Raw genomic sequence first — 12634 nt, 5'->3', positions numbered from 1 at the left:
CATTGTTTGCGGTTTCTAAGTGACATGCATCTTCGTAATTTCATTAAAATTCCAATTAATTGTGTTTTCTGTGCATATTTAAATTTCCATTGCACTTACACAAATGATTGTTTAAAAGGTGTGTCATCCTCTGAATTCACATACTGAAATTTAATTTTCGGTGAATCGTCAGCATAATGCCATTTCTGACAGGAACTGTTGTAAGGACTACCGATTCATCAGAAAGTATTGTTATAATCTATACTGATGTACTACTGTTATCCTACATGTACGTTTGCACAGTCACACTTGGTTAAGATATTTAAATGTTTGTTTATCAAAACATATCAGACTAAGAGGTAAAGCACACCTTACTATTTTGATGACTGAACCGCAATCCCCTGGTTTACTGCTTATTTGCGAGTATGAACTCATGTGTAATTGGGTTTGTTTACATTTCTCTAAAAGCAAAAATTCTCTACAAAAATGCTTCCAAACTGTAAGGTATTTGTCCACAATAAAATAAAAATAGGACCTGGCTTACATAAAATATTAAAATGCCACTTTAACTAGGTAAAAGTGGATTCTTTCTTTCCGCCATTATCCAACTAGTTTGGAAATGCTGCTTGATTATCTATTCAGTACTATTGTGACTGTAAGAAAAAAAATGGCTTTCTATAATAGTGTTAGTTTCATTTGTGTAGGAACAGTAGCTTTATTGCATAAAAAAAAGTTTCAGCCTGATAAAATCATTTGTCATAAGGTTTTATGGCATTTTGACTAACGCGTGTCAATGCGGCAATTCTCCTCACAATTAGTTGTCTCAACTTTTAACCATTTTTCATTGGAGCTAATTTTGCTCTGGTCTATTTTTTACTAAAATTTGCAACTAAATAACACATAAACACTGTTAGCTATACAAACTTTAAACTCTGATAGCTATGAATGGGTAATACAAATGTATTGATATGCATTTGTTTTTGTTTTTGCTTTTTTGTTGTTGTTGTTTGTTGTTTGTTTTTTTTTTCAAGAAGTACACCCAAAATAGTGAAAATGTTACTTTTGGATTTTGTTTACAAATTTTGCAGCAAATTGCGATGAAATGTTCATTTCTACCAAAATCCGACCAAAATATCATAAAAAACATAGGTCTGGACAAATTTCACTGGTCTATGTTGTTGTTATACTTGCAAGGTATACGCTAGTAAATAAATTGCTATATCTTCTGTACGCTGTTATATAGCCAGGCAAAATGTTAAACGTTTACTAGTCTTATGTTCTTAAATGACCTTAAACCACAAAAAACACCAAGAAAAGTAGGGTACATGTATCATCTAAGAGAGATTTTTGTCTGGCAGGTCAACACTATGGAATATCTTCCACACTGACAGCAAAAATGTGGATATAAACACATGTGTAATTAGGTTTGTTTACATTTCCCTAAAAGCAAAAAATCTCCTTGAAAATGCTACCAAAATCTCAGGTATAGGTCTACAATGAAATATAAACAGGACCTGGCTTACATAAAAATTGAAAATGCCATTTTTACCAGTGGGGTGGGGTATATGGGGGAGGGGGCGACGAAGGCTTCTTTCTTTCCAATATCATAGCATACCGATCCGAGGAAACAAATCCCTGTTTATTTGCAACGGACTTATAGTTTACATGACAACTCGTTACTGTTTTGGAAAAACAATTTCATCATTTCTTCCGAAACAGTTATTATTTTGTTAAACGTTCTTGCTGTTCTCTATCTTTGCTCACTTAAAATAGCAGTTTCTAGTATTTGAGCCGCACCATGAGGAAACCAACATAGTGCGTTTGCGACCAGCATGGATCCAGACCAGCCTGCGCATCCGCACAGTCTGGTCAGGATCCATGCTGTTCGCTAACGGTTTCTCTAAGTGCAATAGGCTTTGAAATGCGCAGGCTGGTCTGGATCCATGCCGGTCGCAAACGCACTATGTTGGTTTTCTCATAGTGCGGCTCATTTGTTTATGTATCATTAATGCTTATGGTGCACATTTTTCAGTCACCTGTTTACAAACTAGATGTTTTATTTGTTCTTGTGTACTTGCTAACAGTAAACCTTTTCGCGAACAGTTTTGAAGTTAAAATACAAATAATCCTAGACAACCTTAGCGTTAAGACAGGACTATATTACGAATAAGAATAAGGAGTATTGTAGAGCAAATGATGATGATTATAGGAGATGAGAAGAAGAACTGAATATAACCTGAAAGTAGAAGTCAGTGTGGAGAAGAAGAGCAGAAATGTTAAGAACTAAAGCGATATAGTTAACGCACTGGTTAATTTGGAAAAAAATACAGATAAAGATGAAAGATTTGACTATGAAGTGTTTGTATTCATTACAAATCGGACAAATCTTACATATTTGTATTCAATAAAGAAATGCAATTTCATTTCATTTCAGTAGGAGAAACCAGTTGATCTTGTCAAATGTTTTAATATTATTACTTTAATTGACTAAAACAAACTTATCAGCACTTGGGATATCTGAGGTAGAGTTTGTCGACACATGGTAAACTCTTAGCTGAGATCCGCATGTTTGGATAGCCGCCTAAAAATAGAAAAATTTGACAAAATAAAAAGTGTGATAGTAGATAATTTAAGCAATTTCATCGGTTTAGGCGGGTTATCGATATTTTGATGAACCTTTTGTTATCGATGTTGCTTTCATACGAGTATTTTTCCGGGCAGAAGGGCGTGCCCTGTGTGTAGAAATAACACGATTTTTGGCCTTCTTTCTTTAAAAGCCGGAGGTATTTGTAGATATCCGAGCCCGTTGGTTCATGATTTTAATTTTCTCATTGATAACCTTAACTTTCAAATATTCATTCGAAACGATGCATTTTCCAAATGTATGTAATGTTATCACTTATATATTAAGACTTTAAACAGTGCATAAAAATAACTTTGCTGCTATATAACAATGCTTCCATTGCTATACAGAGTATACAAATGATCGGTAATCAAATTGGTAAAAAATTGCCATCACACTAAAGTACAGTACCTTTTAGAAGCATTAATGAAGCGCCATAATTACATTCTCCTTTTATTTAGATATAGGTTTGTAATATCATTTGGTATACTGCTATAGCTGCATATCAAATCAGTTTGTTGTCAAAAAGTATATCTGTGACGAAATTACTTTACTGATCAATTAGAGAAAGGGTCTTTGTTAGATTGTTAGAGCTGTTGATATATATTTCGTTTGAAAGCACGCTTACCGTCCAGAACGAAATACTATAAATATACTTAATGGACAAACCGCTCTTAAATTACTTGTATTTTGATAAGGGAATGTCTACTTTCGCCCGCACTTCATCGTAACAGCGATTGGCAATATTGTACAATTGTAAGAATGAAATCATTAAGTTGTTTATGCAAAATAACTTTACAGAGACAGTATTACTATTAGTGTGTTAACCTTCACTCTGCTAAATTTCTATAAAAGACTGGTCCATTTTTCAAATCAGGCAGTACGACTTGTTTATCAAAGGGGTGTTTACTGAAAATTTACTGACTTAACAGCGATCAGTGAAAACCATGATCAAACCGCACGGATGTGCAGGCTGATCTCGGTCTGCACTGGTCGCAAAGCAAAATCACTTGCTGCCAGCAAGCAAAAGGGTAATTGAACCATGTACAATGAAGTTTAGTTGATATCAGGAAGTCATTGTTACATATATTTGTAAGTGTGATCAATTAAAATGTGTGCTGTCTCAGTAACGACACTATCTTGATATGACGGATTTTCAAACAGAGTAAAGTTCTATATGGTTATAAAACTGTACACGGAGACTGAATTAGACAGATAAAAAGTATTGTTTTATTCGAACTGAATATGCACTGAGCATATGACTAATGTAAATATTATTGTACAGACAAAAATGATACAGATAGTTTACCTGAAATCCGCCTATTTCACATTTTATAAAAACACCGGCGACGGTGGCGCCACCGAACACTGGTGTTATGGCAGCTATCGCCGTGTAACTGGGGATACGGGGACAGTTCTCCAGGACCTAAAAATAGGCATATAGCTTTGAATCAAATCTGACTAAAGTTCTCGATCTTCCTAAAAGTTAGATATAAAAACAGCCTATTCAAATTCATCTTCTGTATAATCGGATTTCCAATGTTGCTATTTTTTATTTCCGCCAAACAATTTATATTTAAACCAATCAGACGACGCGTTTCAACTAGCGTTTGGCTAACTCAGAATCTGGCTAAAATAATACTTCTTACAAATATACGTTTCGTCATATTATGAACATAAGAACATGAGATTTTGTTTCTAAACTATCTGGTAAAACCGAATGATTCTCCCGATCCATGTACTTGTTCCAATATGGGAAATAACGTATTAGAAACCAAAAAAAAAAAAATGGAGATAATAAAAAGTAGAAAATTGGATAAAGGGAGATAATTCAAAAACTAGATAAGGTAGAGTTATGGTTCTTTGACATTGCACTTTTCGTAAAAGGCCTCTATTATTTCATGACGTTTCAATGAAATGCCTTAGATACTTTCAAGTAATGTTCCGGACAAGCCTTATTTATTATGATAAAGAGGGCGGGGGTAAAACAAGGGTTATGATTCTTTGACACCGCACTTTGTCTCAATGCCCTCTATTATGTGAAGTTTGAATCAAATGCCATTAACACTTTTCAAAATATACGCCGGACAAAAGTGTGACGGACAGACTGATGGACAGACGGACGGAAGGACAGACAAAGCGACAAGTATATACTCTACCATCAGGGAGCATAAAAATGTGAAATCAAGAAAAAATTATGCTCGAGTCGGGAATCGAACCTGTGCCGCTTCGGCAATAAATATTTTCCTCACCACAGAAGAAATAACGTTGCTTTAACATCTGGTTCAAAATTACAGCACATGAAGCTACTTTCTACATTTCGAAACAAATACTTGTACATAATTCAGGATGATTTCTTTAAGTATTCATGCCCAGAAATGATATACCTTTTCTCCGGGAATCCAGTTAGTTAAAGCCGGAGCACCACAATATTCTTGAATTAGGGCCTCGCTGGGCTGGTGTACACCGTTCGGACATACTGGGGTACCAGGATGAGATACGCTGCTCCCCTTGACTAGTCCTGATATCACATCCATGTTGTTACAGCCTTTAAAAACAAGGGGGGCTACAAATAAAAAAATATATATATAATTAAAGTGCACCACGCAGGGTGGGCTTATCACAGAAATCACTAAAGATACATTGAGAAGTGAACGTTTCTGTACCTGTCCCGACAGCGTTAAATACGGCAAGTATTTCGAACTACATTTGAAATAATTACGTCTGAAAAATGCTTCAGCAGGTGAAATTTATCGATTATTCCCTTTGATTCTTTAATGACTTTTAAGAGGGTTATCAGTCAAAAATACTGAAACTTTTTTCTATATTTTGTCTGTTTTATTATGAAATTTATTCTGTGACAGAAAGTAAAGCGCAAGTGCGAAAATGACGTACAGCGCGTTTGATTAATTTTTGCTGATTTTGCGAAAACTGGACTATAATATTAATTACTTAATTTGTTAGTAATTCTTCACATTGTTAAAAATTGAATGCAATAACTATGATTGCAATGAGCAGAATTTATTGAAATCTGATGTAATAATATATTATATATTATATTAAGCGATTAAAAAGTAATTTCCGCTATCGAACTTAGAGGAGTATTGAAAGATACATTAAGTACAATCTGACTAAAGTACATCTCCAATTACGCTACGCTTAGGATCTGAAGACGTGCTATTGATAGCCTCGTTCTGTCTACCCTTCCGCTAGCCAATCAGAGCCTTGCTCTCAACATTTTGTAAGTGAAAGTAGAAGTTTAAAAATCTATATTTAGCCTGGGTTTTTCATATTTACAATTCTTATGACAAACACATCGCGACTACGCCCTCGTATTTTGAGAGAAATCATATATCACGGTACGAACTTTGTCAGTCAGCCTGATAGCTCAGTCTGTAGAACACTCGCCCTGTAAGCGAGGGGTTCCGGGTTCGAGCCCCGGACTGACTGCACATTTTTCTCGCCCTTTGACATTCGACGCTATTTTGATAGTTCAGCCAAATGCTTTTTGAAACGAGCCGTTGATAAGTTCAAATAAAAATAGATTTGCGAAAATAAAAATAGCAATTTCGGAAATCCAAATATACAGAAAGATGAATGTGAATGGGTCATCCTCAGATCTTCGTTTAGAAGATCAAATACTTTAGTCAGACTGCATTTAGTATGTCTAGCGTTTTAATAGGATTTGAGATGGATTATGATCACCTTGAGTAGTAACTTTAGTTGTTGTTGTCGTTGGTGTTGTTGTTGTTCTTGTTGTTGCCGGTGTAGATGTTATTGTTTTTGTAGTGGTAGTAGGAGTAGGAGTTGTTTTCGCTGTTTCAAAGTATTGAGCTGAAATAAGAAACCACCATTTCATTTCAGGAATCTCAACAAGAGAAGAAATGGCTCTGAGATTCTGAAACTTGGTTTGGAGGTTATTCTAACCATACATCAGTGCGACTGACTAATTTTAAAATTATCATCAACCAATCAAAAGCTGCACGTTATATAATTATATATTTACCCAGTTGCATATTATTTGGGAACCCTTTTTCACATGATATATATTATGTACACTGGTCGCACATAATAGGATGTTTTTTTCTTTATGGTATTTAGAGCAAAAAGTAGTTTTCATGAAGTGGCTATTAGTAGATTAAGTCCACCTATACATGTATCAAAAGAAAGTTATAGAAGACATCTGATGGACTCAATCCCAAATATAACCCCAGATGCACAACTTGATATGCTGAGAAACGTTTAATTAACGTTTCATGACTGTAGGTCAAATACCTCTTGAGATTATTGCCACTAACTTTTAGGCCTTTAATTTTGACAAAATCAATGGATGTCGTAAGTAAGGTCTGGCTGAGTGAAATCCTAAACAAAATATCAAGTACATAATACACATACTGTATAACAACCTCCTAATGTGTCATGATTCTAGGTCAAATACTTTTATAAGGTATGTGCTCCTCAAATGTTTAGGACCCTTAAGCATATTTTGACAAAGTCATGGACCATAACTTTAGGCTGGCGGAGTGAAATCACAAACAAATCCCAGGCGCGTAATTTCACATGCTTAATAGTATTCCTATAAGTTTTAATGATTCTAGGTGAAACACGTTTTAAGATATGGATATATTTGGCACAAACTTTCATGCCGTTATTGTTCATACTTATTAGACTAAGTCTGACTATTTTATAGACTCGTGGAGAATAAAAATGTAAATAGAATGCATTTACTTACATATCCAAAAAATGTACCTAGCATGTTGTGACTGAGCATATACTACCATAAATCCATGTATGACTTATCCTAGTCTTTAGAACTACTCAAGATTTCAAACTGTAGACAAGATATGAATGTCCGTGTGTACTAGTAGTATGTGTATATGTATTGGTTGTATGGGATAGAACAAGGTTGCACATTTCCAGATATGTTCAGAACAATTTAACTTTGAACCTTACCCTGTATCCTTCTACGATAGCACCTCAAACGCCAGAGCTACCATAAATGTCCGATCTAGATATCAAAGGGTAGTCATAATTTTATAACTACTAGTTCGTTTAGGGTATGTCTATATTCGCTTGCCATATGGGCTGAAATGCGGTTGAAAACCTTCCTCACTTAAACATGGTTAAAAAGCGAACACTGCCCAGTCTTCTTATAAGACCCTAATGGCCACTGAGGAGCCTAAGTGCCAAGTATGTGCTACTAATTAACTCGAATTTTGAGTTGAATATATCTGTAAATTCCAAGGGCTTACAAAAACTTAATAACATGCACATACCTAAGATACCACGTCCGTATATGGTAGTTTGATAGTTGAAATTTCGAGTTAAGGAATAAATTGAATATACTTACTTGAAATTTCAAGATGTGTTTGTCAAATATATATACTAGATATCAAAATTTCGAGTAATGTATCTCAAGATACGAGGAAGTTCTACTTACAAACTTGAAATATCGTACAAAAATTATTTTTTGAAGTGACGTTTCACATGTTTGATTGATAAAATACTAACAGCATGAATTCTGGTCACAGCCCGTATGGTGACAACATTCTCGACATACAACTGGCTCATTATTATGAAGATGATAGTGGGCATCCTTCGAACAATCCTAAACATGAAAAAAATGAAATAATTCTATATGGTAAGAAAAACGCCTTTGCATTTAAACAATTTGATTATTCATAATATATAAGTCTTCTTGATCAATGAGCTGAGCATTAAACAAATTTCACTACTCCATAACTAGAATAAATTAGATGATGCAGTCCTAATTATTACATGAAGATAACCAGTAAGATAGTTAATAAATTAAGCCTATATACTGCATTATTTTAGAAGCCACGTTTTTACAATATTCTTATCATCTCTTTGGTCTGTAGCCTCTGCATACTGAAACAGTTTATCAGTCACGTCAGTACAGTCCTGAATATGAAGTTTAGTTATCAGTCCTAACCAATGAAAACATTTTGACAGTCAAGTTCGTACGAGAGGGTCATTCATTCAAGATATACAATCTGATTGTTACAGTTTCATGAGCACTTTATTTTGACAACGTTTTTTCGTTGCCAAGCAACAAAAATAATTACTGTATAACATGTCTAGACGTGTGCATTTTAAGGGGTTCTGTAGGAACCCCTTGAAATAAGAAAAATAGTTTCATTGTTAACTAAAACAGCAAAAAAGTTATATAAAGTGACCAGAACAAAATAAGGAAAATTTAGAATTTTTGAAAATGTTTCTTTACCGGTATCTGTGTAAAAATGCAAATAGCAAACAAAAAAAGTAATTGTTTGCAGTTTTTTGTTGGGTTTTTTTTTTTGTTATTTTGTAATGCCTGAATTCCTTTAAGCTAAGTTTTTACTAATGTCTGGCATTGCATGATTGCAGTTCTACATACACAGTTTTAGAAGCTAAGTTAAATCTTTTCAGTTATAGATACACATGGTGTATCTTAAATTAGATTACCCAAGAAGAAGTTGCACCATTCAGATTACTGCAAAGCTTACTAAGATACTCCAGATTTAAAGATTGTTTTCATGCAGTTAAGGTATTTAGGCCCATAATGGAGTGCCTCCTTTTTGAAGAGTATTCAATTCCTACCATAAACCTACTTTGACCGCAATTTTCATGGGGGCGTAGGTTCAAACCCCACTAGGACCAAATTTTTTCCCTTATTTTCCATTTTTCTAGTAAGATTTTACTTCTTTCAAGACTTGTTATTGATTTATTGTACAAAAATGGAAAAAAACCATTTGATAAGCGATATTTCATGCTGTTCAAAGTGAATTTAACTCTGAAACAGAAGGGGTAGAGTAAGACATCTTTAAAAATACTGAGTTACATGCGGTAAAAGTTCTCTATTTTGCCTTCGTTCTTTAGATTACATATTGTGGAAGAAATGTAGGTAGGTTTTACTTCTGCCCCAAGGTTATTTTTGAATGAAGTGAGCAAAATTCAAAACAGACCCAGAGGATTCGACCTTAATTTTTCAACGTTGGAGCAAGAATTCTGACTCATTAAATCCGTTTACTCAAGGCACCCTAGAAAAATGATATTGACAGTTTTTATTTTAAGTTTTATAATTGTTTACCAATAGTTTGATGTTTCTTTCATAAAAAATAATGATATAATGAATTCTCTGTAAACGTTTTGGATAAAGGCCACCACTTCGAAATTTGTCTCTACTTGAGCTTGAGGAAATGCCATAAATTACACAAAATTTATAAAAAAAAAAAAAACGGCATGGTAAAAGTTTTTAAAAATTTGCAGTTAAGTGCGAAGCACGGTCAACTGTAAGAATATACCCAGCAAATGCATTTTTTAAACATTACTTTTACGGGCCTAATACCTTAAGCATCACTCAGTATATTCCTTAATGAAAAAGAAATCACCAGTCAAGTAAGAACAAACCTTAACGATGAACGTATTTCATTAGTCAGGTTAGTGCATTCATAATACTTAAAATGGTTTTCAGCAGTCACTTAAATGCTTCTGTCAGTCAGTTTCTTATAGCCATGAACATCAAATAAACTGTCATTTGCGTCGTTTCCGGCAACGCGGAATTATGATATAATATGAATAAGTGATATATGTTTATTTAAATGGGATGGACTCGATATGATGAAACTTCATTTACCTCGTGAGGCCCGCAGTGATAACTAAAAATGTATTCTCCGCCGATGTCTTGCACATTTGTTACACAGAGCTGAAATGAAACTTACCAGTTACAACCAGCTTTTACATATGACATATCATATAATCTAAATACTGTCATTATGTTTTGTAAAGAAAGAGAAAAATGCTCTTTTTGCATACGCAACATCTGACGTCGTTCACAAAATTAAGAAAATGGCGTCGCTTGAAGAAATCTTTAGAACTCGAACAACAAAGTTTCAAAATGAGGTTTAAATTACAGATAAACATTGGGTCTTTCTGATTGCTCCAATAAGTGGTTTTTTGATTTTCGATTTTCTGATACTCTAGAAAAGTCTAATCATCTATGAGCCGCAGCTCTTCTTCGATGAATTACAAGAAATAGAAAATGTGAATTAGCCAAACTGCTTACAACTTATTCATTTGAAATGATGAGCAATATAGAGTCTAACTGGACTATCAGAATATTACAAGAGTGTTTTTTTTATATTGAAGTCATTAAACAGGTTGAATAAAACAAGAAAATACGAGACACTGTCGAGCATTTTATCAATTTTATTCAACGAATTTAATAAATGCATTGTGGAAGACACAAGTGTAATATTCTATTTATCACATGTTAGGTTTTCCAGCTGAAACATCAAAGTTTTATTCTTCTTCACCTATTATAGACGAATTCATTTCGACTAACATCTATTATAACTAAAACGACGTCAACGTCAAAGCTTTATTACACTAGTGAAATACTAAAATTATATAATGGCTTATTTGACTCCGGACAGCGACGTGAAACATATGATAATATTGTTTTCTCCATATATCCTAAATGATTTAAAAGACCCGACCTCAATTAATGTTTAAAGACACATGTTTCTTGAGCATTTATCAAAAACGCTTGTAAAAACAAAAATGATGAATACAAGATATCTCCAGTCGAAATATAAAGGTGCAAAAGATCTTTTTCACATAAAAATAATTACATTATGATCGTTAACCATAATGTTAAATGGGTAAACTCCATTCCTCCGCGCAGCCTATCAAATTTCTTTTATTAAAACTTGTAGCCGCCCGCAGCATATAGGCTTAAGCTTTAGAGAAAATCAGATCCTTTGATATTTTTCATAATTAAGAAAGAATGTCAGTTACGTTTACAACAATAACAAGCTTTACCTCATCACAATTTTTAAAATGCCTACACTCTTTTGGTCCTCTAACACTATCACAGTGTCGGCATAGTTTTGTTCCTCCTACTACTGGCACGTGAGCAGTCACTAAAATTTAACACATTAACTTTAGCATTATTCACAATAGCATTTTATAATTAAATTTTCTTTAATTTTAATTTTAATTAAAAGAAATTAAAATCGTTCCGTTTGCCATATGTTACCCTATATGTTATCTCATTCTTGCGGGCTGGTGCATTTATAGGAAGCCAAAAAGCCAATACACAGAACAACAAATAAAGCAATACCTGCTATTTACGCTAAGTCATATGTTGGCAAGTTGGTGCGTATTAAATACGCCTGACGAGATGATAGAATTTGGTCGTCCTGTTCCCACCAAACTGTCGATGATTTTCTGTATGGATTTGACGAAAAGTGACGCAAACTGTTGCAAGATGTAATTTTTCTTATTTGATTCGTGCAAATGAAATTTAAAATAAACTTACTGAATACTGTAATAAACTTACTGAATACTGTAATAAACAAGACAACAGCCTTCATCATTTTTCTAATAGTGTGATTTTATCTGTAAAAACTTGGCAATGATATCATAGTTGACCTTACACTAACCTAAATAAGTCTTTGTTTTATGCCTACATGTATTTAAAGAACGTGATTAAAGCCGTCGTTTTAAATAATGGCTTTCTTTTTTCCCAGTAACGTCTTTAAAGGATAGTTCAATTTGTTTCTTACTTTATACATCATTTCTTTGTTTCGAAGTAACTTCGGCCCTTTTACCTTTACCCCTCCCCCACTCCACCCCAACCCCTACCCCCACCATTTATAATAGTAAAGCAGATAAATAGTAATAAAAATTTACTTGTTGTTGGATTTTTTAAGCAACCCGTATACAATATTTCTGCGCTACAGATTCTTCTTGTTGTGAGCTTACTTTGCCATATCTGGCTATACGGCTGTGTTTTGGGTGCTCTGTGATTCCGGGAAATCTACCTTACTTTTTATTTTTCAAAGTTTAAGGAAATTGGCAATAAAATTATTTGTAAATCGAAAAATGTTGGCTTTTGTTCAGTCTAAGAACATATGAATTCACAACGATTTTTGTTTGTTTTTGTTATGTTTATCGTCGCACCGACGCACTTACAGGTCATATGGCGACTTTCCAACTTTGATGGTGGAGGAAGACGCCATTAATTTA

The 12634-nt window shown here is 33.9% G+C and overlaps 1 protein-coding gene across 1 annotated transcript; it reads right to left on the bottom strand.

Moving 5' to 3' along the window:
* Positions 1 to 1994: 1994 nt before the first annotated feature.
* Positions 1995 to 12063, bottom strand: LOC123548371 (uncharacterized). Its single transcript, XM_045335569.2, has 8 exons — positions 11946 to 12063; positions 11426 to 11526; positions 10239 to 10307; positions 8114 to 8210; positions 6308 to 6436; positions 4990 to 5168; positions 3912 to 4028; positions 1995 to 2560 (listed from the first exon to the last, which is right to left on the bottom strand). The coding sequence occupies exons 1-8, from the start codon at positions 11980 to 11982 to the stop codon at positions 2459 to 2461; spliced, it is 831 nt and encodes a 276-aa protein (XP_045191504.1). The 5' UTR covers positions 11983 to 12063; the 3' UTR covers positions 1995 to 2458.
* Positions 12064 to 12634: the final 571 nt, after the last annotated feature.

Source organism: Mercenaria mercenaria, chromosome 6 (assembly GCF_021730395.1).
Source record: "Mercenaria mercenaria strain notata chromosome 6, MADL_Memer_1, whole genome shotgun sequence".
Lineage (NCBI taxonomy): Eukaryota > Metazoa > Mollusca > Bivalvia > Venerida > Veneridae > Mercenaria > Mercenaria mercenaria.
Note: the sequence above shows the minus strand (reverse complement) of the source record. Positions and strands in the feature narration are given on the sequence as shown.